The sequence below is a fragment of the Schistocerca americana genome, chromosome X (genome assembly GCF_021461395.2).
Source record: "Schistocerca americana isolate TAMUIC-IGC-003095 chromosome X, iqSchAmer2.1, whole genome shotgun sequence".
Lineage (NCBI taxonomy): Eukaryota > Metazoa > Arthropoda > Insecta > Orthoptera > Acrididae > Schistocerca > Schistocerca americana.
This window is the reverse complement of record NC_060130.1, coordinates 633,860,272-633,879,189: the sequence shown is the minus strand read 5'-3', so window position 1 is coordinate 633,879,189 and position 18,918 is coordinate 633,860,272. Positions and strand designations below refer to the sequence as shown.

Here is an 18,918-nt window from a genome sequence, read left to right as displayed (position 1 = left end):
AGTGAAATGAATTGTGTTTGTGCTTCTATTAGACACTTACTTTAGGGATAGTGACAAAATATTGTATAAACACACATTATGTCTGGCCTCCTCGACTGATGGACCTTGTGTTTATACTGCAACCCACTTAACACTAAACCACAAGCACATTCTGAAAAGGAAACCTTGAGAGGGAGAGAAAACTTCCTCTACAAAACTGTCACGCTAGCTTTCACTGGTTTCTGGTCACAGAACTGTGAGATATGTCAAGTTTCTGTCAAGTTCAGACATCAGCTTGGACTGCACAGACTACCCAGTGGCCTCATATTTTCGCCAAAGCCTACAGTTTCATTTTTTTCCTGTTTAGTAACTATAAGTGGAATACACATGATCCATAATATTTTCACTACAACAGTTATTTTTTAGTACCAAATGGTAGCCAACACAAGAGATTACATTAAGTAAAGAGTTATCCAACAGAAATGCAGCCCCTCTGAGATATAACAACAAATAACAATTTAAACAGTGTCTGAAACAAAAGGGACATGGAAACAAATATAAATTATTAGCCTGTAGGAAATTACTGATAGAACAGTAGTTGAGACACTCAAGACAATTACAACACAAGAAGCTGATTCCAGACATTGCAATGTACTTCATCCATCTCAGTCATACTGCACATGTCAGAATGTAATGGAACAAACATATTTATCAGGTCTCTATGTAAGTAATATGCATCAGCACTTGTATTCTGACTGTTCGTAACAGTCCCAATTGAACTATCACTGCTCACAAAAATTATATTTCTCACACAATATGACACATGACCCAAGATCTCAGATCCAGTGAACCTCTGAGTCAAGTTCAAGAAATGTATATCAATATTTTTACAAGTTCACTGCTGTGTACTATTTCTTTATTGCAAAAGAAATTTCACAACTTTTTACTCCAACAAAGTATAAAAATCCCTTTTAATGAATTGCAAAAAGAGTTACAATATCATATATGAAACATTTGTAACATTTAATTGTGTACACACACACACACACACACACACACACACACACACACACACACACACACACACACAATTGTTCATACAGCTGAAGTTTGGACAAATTAGAATAAAAATAGTTATGGAATTTTACAGGAACTGGAAATTTTAACAGTTTTGTACTAAAAATTACAATCCATACTGGTTAGTCACTTTCTCCATGTATATACAACTTCGAGAACTAACTTTTGCTGTAAAAAAAGAACAAAACAATAGTAACAGTCATTTTGGACAAAGACTTACCATGGCACTTTGTACAAATACATGTCATTTGAAACAAAACAGCATGTGAAGTTCACAGGTAAAAACTTTTTGATAGTGCTCAGAAACAGAAATAAGGGGCCATTATTGATAACTTCATTACTTTTTTTTGTCTTTTCACACATATTATATAAAAATAGCTGGTAACAAAATGTTTCGCACTATTTCTTGTAGTCAAAACTTGAGATCCTTTATCGCTTGAGGCAAATCTGGTAACTTAATGTCTTTGATTTGCTGTGGAATGTTCATGTTCTTCACAGCAGAAACTGCTCGCGCTGGTGCAGCAGCCAACCCAGCCTGAACATTGCGAGAAAATGTTTTAGTGACAAATAGCAATACAACATAAATTAAATACAACATAAATTCAATCACCACAAAATTCTCTCTCTCTCTCTCTCTCTCTCTCTCTCTCACACACACACACACACACACACACACACACACACACACACACACACACACACACACACTTCCTTTACACCTTATACTCCTTAAGAATAACATGCAAATCTGATTCACATCTGAATATATCGCTCAATGCATGTTGAAAACTCATTATTGAATGAAACTACTTATTCACAAAATGTCAATCACAACATTCCTGAATGTAAGACATATGCATGAGGAAAGACCACACTGTAGTACTGTCATCTACTGTATTATTCGGCTGTCTTACTATCTATTGTTAAGTGTCACTGAACTGGAAACATACAATATCAAACAATGTTCTGTTGTTCAAAAAGTCTTACACAAAGATGTTATTGCTCATAATACATTGCTGATAATGACTGCACATCTCCATCAATACTCTGCAAGCCACCTGGCACTATGTGGTGGAGGGTGTTTCTGGTAGCATTAACTAATCCCCCTTTCTGTGTTCCACTCATGAATGGTTCACGGGAAGAACTATTAACAGCAAGCCCCTGTATGAGCTGCAATTTCTCGAATTTTTTCATCACGGTCATTTCGTAAAATGAATGTGGGAAGAAATAATATGTTGTGCTGCTCTTCTCGAAATGTACTATTGAAATTTCAATAGGAAACCTCTCTGTGATGCACAACATGTCACTGTACTGCTGCACATCATTTCTATTCACTGTACTTAAGCCTGAAACATTCCCTTTACCTGAAATGTAGATGAAGGAGGACACATTAAGAGAAAGAGAAAACAAGAGAAGTGTTGAAAGACTACAAAATGAGGATTTCAAAAATGCACGATCAACAGGGATCTTACTGGGAATATTTTATATCGAAGGAGACTATTTTCCAGGTAACCAGGAGAACTAAAATTTCAATTTTTAACTATTTCATGAACTTAGTTGAAGCACTTACTGAAGCAGCTATCAAACTAAAAGTTACAAAGATATTTCAATATCCAACAATGAAACTGTATAACTGTGGTTAACTATTAGAGACATTTTGTACCACAGAATTATTTACGTTGTCTGCACTGCGAACAGACCTCTTATTTCCCTAATGAAAGGAAGGATATTTATTCCCATAGCCAGTAACTTCCACAAAAAATGAAATACATACTTTCATTTTATTTATCTCAGCTTCTGTGGGACCACATAAGCCAAAGGTAAATGGTCATGGAACAAGTCACAACATAATTCACATAATACTGACATGAATTTGAAAGTTTAATTGACAATAGTGATACAAACAAACAACGTATTACAGCTAATGCCTTTAAATTAGAGCGAGGAAATCCTTTGCACAACAAAAGAATGTTCCTCAAGGGAGACTTTCAAATTATATTTGAATATATGGTGCTTATCTTTCAAATTTTTTCATTTCTGCAGAAAGTCTGTTGGAAACAGAGCCTGCAGCATAGTGTAACTTTCTTCCAAAGTGGTTAAGGAGGTGTTCTTCAAGAGCATATTGGATTTCTGTTGTATGTTAACCAAATGACCACCACAGTTCCTTTTGAATGTATTTACATTAATAATTACAAATCCCATAATAATAAAAGAACTAGAATTTTGAGGCATTCTAACAATGATGAATGTGGTTTTCAGTATCTGAGAACAGGCACTCTGATCACCCTCTTGTGGGCTACAAATATTCTTTGTGGCAGCACACAGTTCTTCCAAAATATGATATTGTGGGAGACAATACTGGAATCACATAAAGAAGGCAACATTTTCGAGTGCCAATGGTAATTATTCTAATAGTGGTGACAGAAGCTTCAGCATTAGCAACAGATTCTGAATGTAATATATCCAAGAAAACTTTACACCCTCTGTAGTCCAGAGAATTTAAAATTTTTAACTTAACTAATGATTTTATCACTCTGTGGAATAAGAACTTTACATTTACAAGTGTTCCTCAGCAGAAACTACATGAGCTATGTTTTGTTACAGTTAAGTGACAATCAGTTTTCAGTACTCCACAAGTTGATTATGTTCCCTACCCGAATTTGCTAATCATTCTGTGTCTTTCACAATTACATCTTGTGAAGCAAAAAACAGACTTTGTGATGTTTAGTGGTGGGTTATGTATATTAACAAAAGCATTGGGCCATGACAAGAAGACTATGGTGTCTCCAATTTACACTCCCCTTAGATTCAAATCTGCTCATTTTGATTAAGTTACAGAAAGACTCTTTGCTTCCTACTTGTTAAATATAAAACTAACCATGAGGGGATTTCAAAAAGCAAGTTGTTACACATTATAATGGCAGACCAATTAACATTTATTGAATGTTGTGCTACACCTAAATGTGACACAGATATACGACACCAGTTTTCAAAAACAACAGCCAGAAAGATGTACCAATTGTTCAGTTCCTCAATCACAGAAATCTGCTACTTGCTACCAGGGCCTTTAGAGGACCACTGCATGTACATCCTCATCACTGGGAAATATGCAATTGCAGCGTATCAGTTCCTCAATCATATGGACATCATCATCTGTGGCTGATGTCGATGGTTTTTCTTCCTGATTCGCATCACCCACATCTGTGTAGCCTTGGTTAAACATTTGGCACCATTTCACTACAGCTGAATGTGACACTACATTTTACCCATATACTGCCAGAACCTTATAGTGAATCTGTGTGCAATTTAGATGTTTTGAATTGTATTTACCATGTACTTCAACTTATGGAGTACTTCTGCAGACGCCACACCATTTTACTTCTATATTGTGATGCACTGTCAAGCATGATGCAGTAGAAATGTGTCTGCAGGAATCCCAGAACGTGTACTCTCTTCTGATAATATGTTCCTCTTGTTGCACAATTGTCTTAGCATAGGCTGACATGTGTAATTTATTTTTTAAGTCCCCTTGTATTTGCTCCTACAATGATTCAGATAACCAAATACTTTTGTTAAATTAAGATATTCATACTCAGAAAATTACAATAAAATATATGGCAGTGGGCACTTTTTATTGTACAGTATCTTTTTGTTTCTCCCTGTTCAATTCAGGAACGGAGTGAGGGAAATATGATTGTGCATCTCTATGCAAGCTGTTACCTGATATTATTTTCCGGATCTCTGAGCGGTTATTCACGTGGGGCTGGTGCATATTCCAACTTCACCCTAAAAGACACTTCTTTTTATTTTCTAAGCAGGTATTCACATGATTCAGTGTCTTTTTTTTGAGTGGCTGCATTTAAGATTTTCAATATTTCTGTTACTCCCTCTTGCCCATCAAACTAGCCTGTGATAATTAGCACCACCTTTCTTCATACATGTTCAATATCTTTTGTTGGTCCAACATGATATGAATCCCATATACATGAACAGCATTTTAATATATATGAATATGAGTTTATATGCAATTTCTTTTGCAGAACAGCTTCATGAATTTGAGCAACTCATCTGCTTTACCTACAACTGAGCAGCCCTGATACAGTATTAGGATATAACCTACGCATAAAAGCAATAGGTTATATCAATAACATCCTCAATAACAAATGATAACTTTCAAAGCCAAAATCTAAATAATTAAATAAATTTCACTTTGTTTTAGACTTTAAATGTGATACTCTTCTTTCAAGTAGAGGTGGGGGAAAATCCAGTCACATGAGAAGAAGAGTTTAGTAAACCTCCTTTTAACATCAATGTGCCAGAACACTGGCACTCAAGATAAGTGTTATAAGGCTATATCATTTGACATGTTTTAGTCAAATTGGGAAATTTGTAGGGAAACATTTAATTAAGGTACTCCTCTTATAACAGAGAAATGCATACTTTATAGAAATTTGATGTCCTGAATGGGCTTGCAAGGGATTATCATTACAGTTAACCTTATGACCACTTTCACTAAAAGGGTCATGGGATCTGCCTAGTGGCTTGTCTGGGTAACCTGAGTAACAAGATACTTCCTGTTTTGGTAAATTCTATTGTACTATCACTATGATGGACAAGTGTGCCACATACAATAATAGCATCTGTTTCAAACACAAAAAAACAATACATTACTACAAATAAGTTAGCACAAACAACAAGAATGGAAGGAATGTGGGTACTAATAGTCTGAAGAAAACTCAAGTAATTAAAATAGCGAACTGGAAATCTGTTAAGTTTTCATTGAGATGCCTGACTTTTCTACAATAATTAAAATCTACCTTTTTTAAAGTAAATATCATAGGTTCACACACACAAAGTGGATCAATATTAAAGATTGGTGTACACTACTTTGCAGGGATGTGCGACAGTCTACAGCAGGTCTTTCAACTCAATAAAATTATTTCAATATGGTCGAGCACATCACAAATACTGCTAATATTCCCTCACACGAATATGTAGATATTGAAATGATATTATGAAGAGAAGCAACAAAATCAGTCATTCCATTCGTATGTTTGTAAAAAAATGTGCTGAAGTACCATGCATATGGGAAATTCTGAAGAAACCTGACAGTATTAGTTTGTTAACACAAAGTATGACTTTACTGGGTGACAAATTTGTAAAACTTTGCACTTGTGAAAGGAAGTACCCAGAAATTCAAGATATAAATGACAAAACTTTAGAAGCAAGTGTAATATTGAAGCAATAGCATTCCACTGAGTGTTACCTAAATGCTGAAGAAACATAAGGAAAGCACTGTTAAGTGGCTACTCAAAAAAAGGTTTCCAAGAATATAAAGAGAGATGTTTCTCATTCTTAACAAAGTTAAAATGGTCTGCTAAAGTGCTTACTGAATGAGTTTTTACACAACCATTTCATAGGTTCACAAATACAGTACCCACATCTAGCGAAGAAAGCAAAATGAAACATTTATGTACACAATGAAATAAATGAAAGAAGATAAACAGAAAGGAGCAATGAAGAGCCTATCAAATTTTACTGACTGTTTGTAGGTTTGTAGGTAATCCATACAGTTTACTCTCAAAGGAATGTTATTACTTCATTTTGATGATAAGTTTCAATTAAAAATTACTATTGAAAGATTTTCTGCCTTTACCTCATTTACAGAAACTCTGAAATGTAGTGGCTGAAACATATTTTGGAGCTTAGACCATTCACTCATCCTGGCTTGATGATTCACTTCAGCAACATGAACTGGGAGTATATAAACAAGGAAACCACTCACGGAGGCTAGGTATTTTACAAACTTGGAAAACATAATTTACACTGAATTGTGTGTGAAATAGCACATGGGACACAGAAAATGCTTCAGATAGAAAGATAGTCATTAGGAATCCAAATTTACAAGATAGTGTGTGTGTGTGTGTGTGTGTGTGTGTGTGTGTGTGTGTGTGTGCCAAATGGCTACTGCCATTTCTCTGTGCCAAAAATGGCTATTGCCATTTCTCTGTTTTTCTGAATGGTAACCTTGAACTGTGAGTCACGTGAAGAAAAGAAGCATCAAACTTTGCATGAATAACATCCAGAAGCACAGTTGTGTTGCTGTACAGAAAAAGTTACAAAAATGACAAGGACACAATGTCAGTGAAAGTGATAAATTGCTCACTACTAAGCTCCTCAAGGTGTAAAAACAAAGCCAACAGCTGCTATTTCATCACTATGGTGCACTGCAGATGGCCTGAATTAAAGTATATGTGCTCGGCATAATTTGTTCAAGGCAAATGCTAGATTAACAGCGAGAGTAATACATAGTTCCAAAACAGTCCTACTTGACAATTTTAAGAAAATAGTCTCACCTGCCACTATCTCAAACTAGGCAATTCTCTACAGCATCCAAACATGTCAATGTTGTTTTGTTATATAGCCACCTGGGATAGGCCATATTACCTCATTAATAGTGGAGTATGAATCAGTAAATTACTATGAATGAGCGTATAAAATGGTTCGTTGCTTTCTCGTCATTCCATTTCCATTCTTTTAAGGATGGGAAACAATGTCTGGATCTAGAGAGACACAAGGGACAAATCAGTAGAGCCACATTATGAGCTACACCTTCTGAGGCCTGCTTGACCATGTAACTAATTTCAATGAACTATTATGTTGACAGAAGTGATCATTAGTGCTGAAAGACTTTCGTATGTTTGAAGACAGAATCTACAATAGCCTCATTGAACTAACTACATCAGTTGGGATAATTTAAGGGCGCTGTTTATCCATAACTGGGATAATCAATATTAAATTTACAGTTTTCCGAAAGACACAAAAGCCTTGAATTTCAACATATTGTCATCTCATTTAGCAATGAAAACAACCACTACAGATTTTTTGTACATTTTATTTTATTTTTATTGTGATTATGCTAGTAATTTACACGTGACTGAATTTGTACTATAAACCAGACTCTGCACCAGATATCCCGCAATGAAATTACAGATTTCAAAATATGTGTCATTAAAGCATTTGTAAGGACTTTTTAAGCTTCTAATACCATAATAAATTTTTGAAAGAATACTTCATATAGCAGGATTTTTCAGGGTTCTGCTAAATAGTGCACCTACCTACAATAAACACAAAATTACATTACTTATTAAGAAGAACATCGTTTTCATATAAAATCTCACTAGGGAAGTTGAAAGATAAATCAATAAACAGCAGTAGATAAAATCATTGTGAATAACACAAAATTTAGAACGTGATTTTTAATTGACAAAAACTTGTATCAAAGTTGTCAATGCATGTAAAGCCTTCTGAAGCAAGATGGTCAACCTTAACTGGACAAATATCTGCCCTGTGCTTTCTAATCAAAGGAATTCTCATAACTTATGCTTTTTTTTTCACAGCTAACTTTTCTACCTGCATTAATATCTCACACATCCTTCCCACTACTGATGAGAAAATATACAAAGCTTGAAATTCAGAATAATATGCTTTATGTTTGTGTCAGATGATCCATCAAAATCAATGCTCCTATATTGTTTTCAAACTTTGCACTATGCATGGCATCAAAGACTATTCACTTAAACTACATTTACATATGTACTTACTAGGATCAATATCTACAGAATGTAAAAACAAAATACATTTTAGTCTCCAGCTCTGTGTTTGATCACTATCCTCCTGAACTTACATTTTTAATACTTAGGTAACATGTGTGTACTTACACAATTCAGGCAATTCACTCTAAATGGTTCATGAAAGCCAAGAAACGTATTTTAAACATATTAACACATAGGGAATAAGTGATTTTTGACATTGGTCATCTCCAGTGTGAACTAATGCATTTGTGACTCATGCTCAAGGAAAACAGTTATATCATGAATTATATTGTTGAGGTTTTCAGATGCAATAAATGACAGTCACATCATGGTTCAGGGGAAGAGATAAAGCCACTAGCATTTCCTCTATATTATCGTGCAACACCTAACAAAATACGACAACCACACCAGAAGTATGTCCTAAGTCTGATGTTCCCAACAATTTTGAAGGTTCAGGAAATGTTACATTCAGTTAACAACAACATAGGTATTAAAGTGCCAGCTGTGTACTGTACTACTTGTGCATGTGGCAGTATCTATGAGGGACAAACAATTAACGGTGTGAATACATTCACCTACAAAACAAAGGGATCTAGGCAAATCACTGATGTTGAAACAATACCTAAAAAATAGGCAGAAACTATAATTCAGAAAAATGAGAAGCTTGGCCCATGCAACAATGTCTTGGGGTTCAGTTATAAATAACAGCTGAAATTCAATTACAGTGCAACAATTTAGATCAACAGTATTTACTAGTAAGGCATGGACCAGCTCGGAACACCAGGAAAAAAACAACTATGCTCGAGCATTATAGGGTGAGGGTAATAATTTCAGAGATGGTGCCACATCCTCTCAGTTTATCAACTCACATTGTCACAGTGAGTCAGATTTACAGTGCACTGCTTGATGCTGCTCCTCCTCTTGTGTATATAATTTTGTCCCACCTCTGGAATGTTATGGACTATTTCACAGACCATTTACAGAGGACAATATGCTACTCCCAACAGTTAGTAATTTACATTCTGCAGAGGGGTGTGACAACTATTGAAATCTCGAGAATTTTATTCAAACGGATGTGGGTTGCAATCCAAGAGGATTTCACAACACACACTGGGAACAGAATGCTTAAGGTTTAGCTCCCTTCTTATTTGTTCCTATAATTTTAATACTGCTGGTATTATTTTTTAGTATACCATTATTTCAACTATAAATTTATACTTAGTTTCAAGTATTGGTATGCAAACATTGCTGTAGGGCTGCTACAAAATACAGCAGTTAAGATGCTGGACTCGTACACAATAAGCAGCACTGAAATTCCTGTTTTACAATACTCATTTAGATTATCCACAGTTTCTCTAACTCACTGCTGGGGACTGGTGGGATACTTCTTCCATACAGACAAACAGATTACTTACCTCAGCCTTCTACAATGGAGCAAGTATTCTACTTATTATGATCTAACAGTCAAGCATATTTAACTTAGCCTTTATTAACACAATGCAGACACCTGTATCTGTATTTTGATAAAATTTGCCACTGATCCTTGGTGAGGTATCTCACTACGTCTACTTCATTTCTTGCATTCATTCTTACAACCACTTATTATTCTTGATACAATTAGGCAATAATGTGTATATAATTAGATATCATTCTGAAAATTATACATTTAATCAGTGGTTGCATTTTTTATCGAGTGTATAGTGGATCGCCCTAATTGACAAATTGGATATTTTTGTCCACATTTTAAATTATAGTTGAGAGGATCACTATCTAAGAACAGTTTACTACAAGACAAGTGTAAAAATGTAACAGACAAACAATTGGGCATTGAATTTCCACAAACAAAAAAGTGATATACAAAGCTATACATATAGGATCCTTGTCATTCTCAGCACAAACTAAGAAACTGGACAAGTGCAAGTAGGACTGGTGTTTTGAAGGTTCCGTACAAACTTGATTATGTATAATAATAATAATAATAATAATAATAATAATAATTATTATTATTATTATTATTGTATTTTATTTATTATTTTATTCACTTATTATATATAATAATAATAATAATAATAATAATAATAAATTATTATTCCCGAGGGGGAACCTGTTCCCCTACCGGGCGCGTCCCCAGGTGGCGGATAGGGGAAAGCTCTACAGATATGTAGGGTAGGTGGGAAATAAAATACCACCCGTGGACCAACACAGGACCAGAAATCCAAAGGCGACTGTCTCACATTGGGCAGTCTTTGGTCAGCGTCTGTTCCCCAGGTTAGGGGCGGCTGGGAAAAACCTCCAGGGCTAACAACCGTGGTTGTAAATTTGTGGCTCGAAGACTCACCCCTTACATAATACTATCAATCATGGAAGAGTGTAATGTGAAACAAATTACCCCAGGTGGACAATCCACCGCACCAAGGTGCGCAAGCAGACTATCGGATTCTGGGGAGTCTGCAGCATTGCACAGAGATGAATCGGGACATGATAAGACATCAAGCAAATTGAAATGTAAAAAAACAAGTTACATAGCTACTTTCAATGTAAACTCTCTTTTAAAAACAGGAAAATTAAAACATCTTACAGATACCCTCAAACATCATCGAATACTCATAACATCACTACAAGAAACTCGATACATAGATGAAAACAATTTTGATTCCGGAGGTTTCAGAATATACAAAGGAAAGGTAGGCAAAAGAATAATGAAAAACACACCCCACCTCGGAACGGGCTTTATAATAGATAAAAGTATTTTAGACTCCATTATCAGCTTTCAATCACAATCGGAAAGACTCTCCACACTCACTTTTAAATCTGCTAATAGAGTATACACAATTGTGAATGCACATGCCCCCATAAATGAAGACAACAGGAAAAATAAGGAAAAGGTGGAACGTTTTTGGGAACAACTAGATGACGTGGTGCAAAAGATCCCAGACAAACACAACATCATACTTACGGGGGACTTCAATGCTCAAGTAGGAAAAGAGAAGAAATACAAAAATATTGTTGGAAACTACCCAGCGCACAATAGAACTAACCAAAATGGAGTCAGATTAGTAGAACTCTGCCAAGCGCATGGCTTGATCCTGAAATCCACAGCCTTTAAGAGACTACCCAGAAAACAGAAGACATGGACCTCACCAAACCCACACTTGGGTGAATTTCAACTTGATCATGTGGCGATAAAATGGAAACACCATACAGAAATACAAAATGTCAAAGTACTCAGAGGAGCAAACTTGGATTCTGATCACTATCTTTCTAAAATAAAACTCAAAATTATCCCCAAAAGGAAAGATAGAAACAGTAAACCCAAAAGCAGAAGATACGATCCAGAAAAGATAATGAATTCGAAGGAGTTTCCCCTCGCGACTCAAGATATAAGGAACCAAAATTGGGATCAAATGAAGGAAAGCCTACTAACCAAAGCTGAACAAATAGCACCTATAACCAAAATCAAAAAACACGCATGGTGGACAGAGGAATGTGACAAACTTATTGAGCAAAGAAAGAAAGCATGGCAACAGATGCAATCTCAGAAAAATGAATATAATAGGCAAAATTTCCTGAGTGTAAGAAAACTAGTGAGTAAAAGCCTCAAAAGAATTAAAAAAGCACAAGAAGATCAACTCCTTTTGCAGATCAACGAAGACTTCAACAAAAACAAGACTAGGAGCTTTTACAGAACTTTTAAACAAAAAATAACCAAGTACAGCCCGCCGACACTCCAATTACAAGATAAAAATGGTAATATTGCACACAACAACAGGGATAATTGCAAAATTTTGAGGGAATATTTCAGAAACCTTCTCAACTGTAAAGAACCAATTGAAAAAACGGATTTCAGCAACTCAACTTCAACAAGTCCTAACTCAGAACCACCCACCGTCGAGGAACTACAATCAATCATTTTGAATCTCAAAAACTATAAGGCTTCAGGAGAGAACCAAATTACAGCTGAACTGTGGAAAAATGTCAATAGAAATGCCATAGAATCTCTCCAAAACATATTTGAAGAAATATGGAAAACAGAAAGAATTCCGGATGAATGGAAGATGGCCCTCATTCACCCAATTCATAAGAGGGGATCCAGAACAGACCCCAACAATTACAGAGGGATTTCGCTCCCTGACGTAACATACAAAATACTGTCTAAAGTCCTTTTGAACAGAGCAGAACCCCAGCTAGATTGTCAACTTGGAGAATACCAGGCAGGCTTCAGAAAGGGAAGATCCTGCCCAGAACAAATTCTAAACCTCAAAAATCTTATGGCCTACCAAAAATCGAGAGCAAAAGCGTATGTCATCACATTCATTGACTTTCAAAAGGCGTACGACTCCATAGACAGGGAATCTCTAATCTCCATATTAAAAGAATTGAACCTAGACAATAAAACTACAAACCTAATTAGAGAAACCATCACCAACACATACTCCAAAATTAAATTTATGGGAGAACTCTCAGACCTATTTGAGATAAAAACTGGAGTACGACAAGGTGATGGACTCTCTCCATTGTTATTTAACTGTGCCCTAGAAAAAATAGTAAGAGAATGGAACAAGAAAATCAATAGTGGAATCCGACTAGGAACAAAAAACAAAGGCATCAAGGTTAATTGCCTAGCATTTGCAGATGATATGGCCCTACTAGCTGAAACATGGGAAGAAGCCAAAGAACAGATCCTTGAATTACAGAAACAAGCAGAGAAAATAGGCCTTAAAATTTCTTTTGAAAAAACCAAAATAATCACAAATATAAAAAAGCCAATGAAATATCTTAAAGTAAGAGACCAAAAGATCGAAATTGTTAAAGAATTCAAATATCTTGGTGAATGGATTAGCTGGAACGCCCTTGAGAAAAAAGCAATAGAATTAAGAAGAAACAAAGTTGAACTAGCCTTTCAGCTTACTAAAAATACTTATAATAAAAAGTCCCTCTCATGGAATTCAAAAATAAAACATTACAACACTGTCATTAAACCAGAAGCACTATATGCAGCTGAGACATTATCTATCACTAACCATGGCCCAATTGAAAGGCTAGAGATCAAAGAAAGAAAAATATTGAGAAAAATTGTAGGCCCCAAATTTCATAACGACAAACTAATTCATACCAAAAATGAAACACTCTACAAAACCACAGAAAAACTTTCGGATACAACGAGGAAAAGAAGAATTGAGTTTTATGGGCACATTCTCAGAATGAACCCAAATAGACTTACAAAAAGAATGTTTGACTACTTCAGGAATAAAAAATCCAAACCAAATTGGTTTATCCAAACAGAGAAAGACTTAAGAGAACTACACATCACAGAAAAAATGCTCACAGACAGGACCGCAAAAATGATAAGCAAAGACAGAAAAGAGGGATTCCAGCTCCAAAATAGAAAGAAAAGAACGATTGTCATCTCTGATGAGGAAAGAAAAGCAAGATCAGAAAGAATGAAGCAGTACTGGGCGAAAAGAAAGGCACAGAACACACAGAAGTGATTGATTCAACGTACCCCAAAGTTGGGTGAAACGAAGAGGAAGAAGAAATTATTATTATTATTATTATTATTATTATATTTTATTTATTATTTTATTCATTTATTATATATATATATATATATATATATATATATATATAATTATTATTATTATTATTATTATTACTGTTGTTGTTGTTTCAAGTGGCTCAACGGCCTGGTGCAAGTCTTCCTATTGTACATCACCTTAGTAACATACATGTCCCTAACCTATCGCAGTTATCCAACCGGGGAATGGGGGCCTCCAGTTTCATGTGAAATCTGAACAAGTTGTTTCCGGTGACTCCTCACTTCATTGGGAAGAGAAGGCTAAGTTAAAACAACAACTGAAAAATCCATAGTACAACCAAGATTCAATCACGCAACCTCTCAGTTTGCTGGAATGTGCTTTACCACCACCCCCTTCCTTTTTTTATGGTCTTTTCTCTTTGGTGAGATCAGCTCTGAGCAGACATCACATGACGTCTCTCGAAGTGTACTGAAGAAAACATAACTCACCTTTTACAGTTCTGCACCTCAGTTGGTAAAAACAGAACCGCTATATGATCACTCTGTTGTCTAGCTGTCTGTCTGTCAAGACCCTTTTCCTCAGGACAGGTAGAGGTATCAACAAGCTGACTTTTGGGTCAGAGACTAAGGTCTATGGTTCCTAAATTGTTTACACCACCAAGGAACATTACAACTTCATATTTGACATAAATCTGAACTTGGTATCTCTAATCATTCCTGACAAAAAGTTATTCTTAACAGTCAGACGTACAGACAATAAAGTGATCCAACAAGGCTTCCATTTTTACAGACTGATGTACAGAACCCTAAGAAAGGGTCCTAACATCAAAACTGTTGCTAAACCTGTGATACAGGCCTTTTCAAGTATGAAAAAAGTATCACGAGTAACTACTAACATCACTAAAATTGAAGCAGAAATTTAAAATACTGAGCAAAAGTTCTTTCACTGTTAGAAAATCAACTGCAAATGCACATATCAAAAAGGTTTTTATTACTTATATTGTATTCTTAAAATTGCTTATCCTTATATATGAAATCTATCAACAGACTGTTCCAATAATTTTACTGATTCAAGAAGACTTCTAAGCAGTTAAGCTTTGTAACTACACAATATGATTTTATTCACAAAGGCGGCATCATAAATTGGATTTTACCTTTTCACCGGGAGGGGGGGGGGGGGGGGGGCGTATGCTAACAATTGCTTTAGAACGTAAGCGTTAAAAACTGACTGATTTGACAAATTACTGCAGGGAACATGAAAGACTGAGTTGCAGCTTGCATCTTGTTTTAGAGTTTTTTAGTACCCAGAAGAATACAAAGATATATACAGAATTAATAAAAATGTAACCTATTGAAGAAAAAAAGCACAAGAAGATTATATACACTAAGTGATCAAAAGTATCTGGACACCTGGCTGAAAATGACTTAAAAGTTCATGGCACCCACCATCGGTAAATATGGTGTTGGCCCACCCTTAGTCTTGATAGCTTTCACTCTCACAGGCATACATTCAATCAGGTGCTGGAAGGTTTCTTGGGGAATGGCAGCCCGTATTCATGGGGTGTTGCACTGAGGAGAGGTATGAAGTCGGTGATCCAAAACATCCCTAAGGTGTTCTATAGGATTCAGGTCAAGTCTCTGTCCAGACCAACACATTACAGGGATGTTACTGTTGTGTAACCATTCGACCACAGGCCGTGCATTATGAACAGCTGCTCGATCGTGTTGAAAGATGCAGCTGCCATCCCCGAATTGCTCTTCAACAGTGGGAAGTAAGAAGGTGCTTAAAACATCAATGTAGGCCTGTGCTGTGATAGTGCCATGCGAAACAAAAAGGGGTGCAAGCCCCCTCCATGAAAAACACAACCGCAGGGCATTCGCCATACCCACACCCTGCCATCGGATCGCAACACTGTGTACCGTGATTTGTCGCTGCACACAATGTTTTTCTAGTGTTCATTCGTCCAAAGTTTATGCTCCTTACGCCAAGCAAGGCGTCGTTTGGCATTTACTGGAATGATGCGTGTCTTATGAGCAGCTGCTTGACCATTAAATCCAAGTTTTCTCACCTCCCGCCTAACTGTCATATTACCTGTAGTGGATCCTGATGCAGTTTGGAATTCCTGTGTGATGGTCTGGATAGATGTCTGCCTATTACACATTACAACCCTCTTCAACTGTCGGCGGTCTCTGTCAGTCAACAGATGATGTTGGCCTGTGCGCTTTTGTGCTGTACGTGTACCTTCAAGTTTCCACTTCACTGTCACATTGGAAACAGTGGACCTGGGAATGTTTAGGAGTGTGGAAATCTTGCGTACAGACGTATGAGACAAGTGAAACCCAATCACCTGACCACATTCGAAGTCCGTGAGTACTGCAGAGTGCCCCATTCTGCTCTCTCACAATGACTAATGACTATTGAGTTTGCTGACATGGAGTAGCTGGCAGTAGGTGGCAGTACAATTCACCTAATATAAGAAACTTACGTTTTTGGGGGTGTCCAGGTACTTTTGATCACATAGTGTATAGCAACAAGAAACTGAGTGCCAGATCAGGACTTGAGCCCAGACACCTGGCTAAAAATTGTGGACTGTCATATAATCAACATAGCATACACTGAAAAACTGAAGATGAGAATTCAATGCACCCAAATTTCCAGAAGTGCTAATTCCACGAAACTTCTACAAAATATAAAGTGAATGGGGGGGGGGGGGGGGGGGACTGATGCAGGTTGAAGCTTTGAGTGCATTTGAAGAACACACTAGCTGAGCAGATGGTTGAAACATATAAAGCCATTTCTACAGGAATAGCAGAACTGGTTTTCTACCGTCAATTACCCCAATACACTATGTGACTCCCACATCACAATATGCAAACACCAATCCTGACATCACACTTACACTGGTGGTGACACTGACTTATCTCATGCCATTCAGTTGCATTTCAGTTATCGAAATCTGTCAGATAACATGTTATAGCCGGTCTCTGTAGGACTGATCCTGTACATAACAATACTGCACAACAAAGAATCACTTCTAACTTGATGGTTGCCTAGATTCATGGCCTAAAGACACAGGAGCTGACTTTGCTAAGTGAGTTCAGGGTCCCCTAACAGTAATTACACACAGATACATTCCAACACTAACTGATGTTGAAATCTCTCAGCTGGCTTGAAATTGGCACTGATTTTTCTGTGGTTGCCCATGAATATAGTACTCCACTTCCTATATTGGTAACATTACTGCACTAAACTACACAACATAATTATTCACATTGTGCAACACTATTTGAAGAAAGACAACATTACCCACATTATCATTTGTCAGAGTGTATGTAATCAAATTCCAACTGGAGAATGATAAAGGAATTCTGCTGTAGACTTTCGTAAAAGGCATTTAGTAAATAGGAATACTTTTGTTGGTACTACATTACTTTTTGTGTATCAGTTACACTCATTGATTAAACTTAATACCTCTCAAATCAGACTGCTTTAGTAGGACATAACAGAATTCTGCAAATCTTATGAAATCCCAAAAATGAAGCCATACTATAGTAATACGCACATTTATCACAATAAACCAACACTGACAGACAGAAGGCATATTTTTCATTGTGACCTTATGTCCTAATGTATTGTTTTGCTACGAAAAGCAGTACAGATTATGCAGAATTTGTGGCTCTGTTATTATGCAAAATGCTTTGTTTTCCCCCAGTAGTTTCAACATGGTTTTTGCCATCTGAGTGTTTTTATTTCTGAAACTACGGACACATATCTTTCCATATTTCCTCTGCTTTTAGAATTAAAAACCCGTCGCTCAAGAAGTTGGTAAAAGTTGTGAAGTGTTCTACATTAAGTTGTTTTCTGCAGAAACTGGAGAAAATAAGGTGAAGAGCAAAATGTGTGGAATGACAATACATATCACTTCAACATTTTGTTTTGCTCTTGCTGTGCAGCTGTGAAATTATTACAGTCTATGCAAGAACACACACACACATACATATTATGTATCAAGTGTGATTAACATAGTATGAAAATGTTTCTCAGATACCTTCATAATTAATTAATGTTTTATTTAGTTCATACTGCACACCAACTTTGTCCAAAACAGTTGGATAAATTATCATAACATCTTGGTGCCTTTGCAGGACGTATTTTATACCCAACAAAACTGTGTGTTTACAATGAACAGTACCCTGAGGGAGAACTTTCTAATACGATTAATTGCATCGAATACATTTTAGTGTGTGCCTGGTTTACTTCCTATTTGAAAAATGAGGTGCAGAAAAGTTGTTCAAACAATTCACAGGAGATACTATCTTCTTCTGTATGGGGAGAAATAACATTTCGTGCTACATATGATTCAATCATTGGTCATTTCTGTTCTTGGACTATGTTAATGATCTACCAGCTTATTTTATTAGGAGGCAAAATTGGTCTTTTTCAAACAATACAGTTATTACTGTAAAGTCAAGTCAAGTAGCATTGTGACAGGAAATAGTAATAATGTTTATGCGAAACTTATTCACCAATTCAGTACAAATGGACTTTCTTCAATTTTGAAAAATCACAGCTTGCCCAATTTTGAATTGTCAAAAACACAGCCTACTTCCAATTAATTGACAGTATAAAAAAAGAAATAATGAACACTGCAGAAAGTTCTAAGTTTTTGGGTGTGCATACAGACAAAAAATAAATTGGAAAAACCACACACAAGCTAAAAAAAAATTAGG

The 18,918-nt window shown here is 36.1% G+C and overlaps 1 protein-coding gene across 2 annotated transcripts in view; it reads right to left on the bottom strand.

The window, feature by feature from the left end:
- Positions 1 to 919: 919 nt before the first annotated feature.
- Positions 920 to 18,918, bottom strand: part of LOC124555847 (AP-3 complex subunit sigma-1) — a 115,774-nt gene continuing 97,775 nt past the window's right edge. For both annotated transcript variants that reach the window (XM_047129912.1, XM_047129913.1), the window contains one exon: positions 920 to 1,591. In XM_047129912.1, the coding sequence (XP_046985868.1) occupies positions 1,469 to 1,591 (123 nt within the window). In that variant the 3' untranslated portion in view covers positions 920 to 1,468. The remainder of the gene's footprint in view (positions 1,592 to 18,918) is intronic.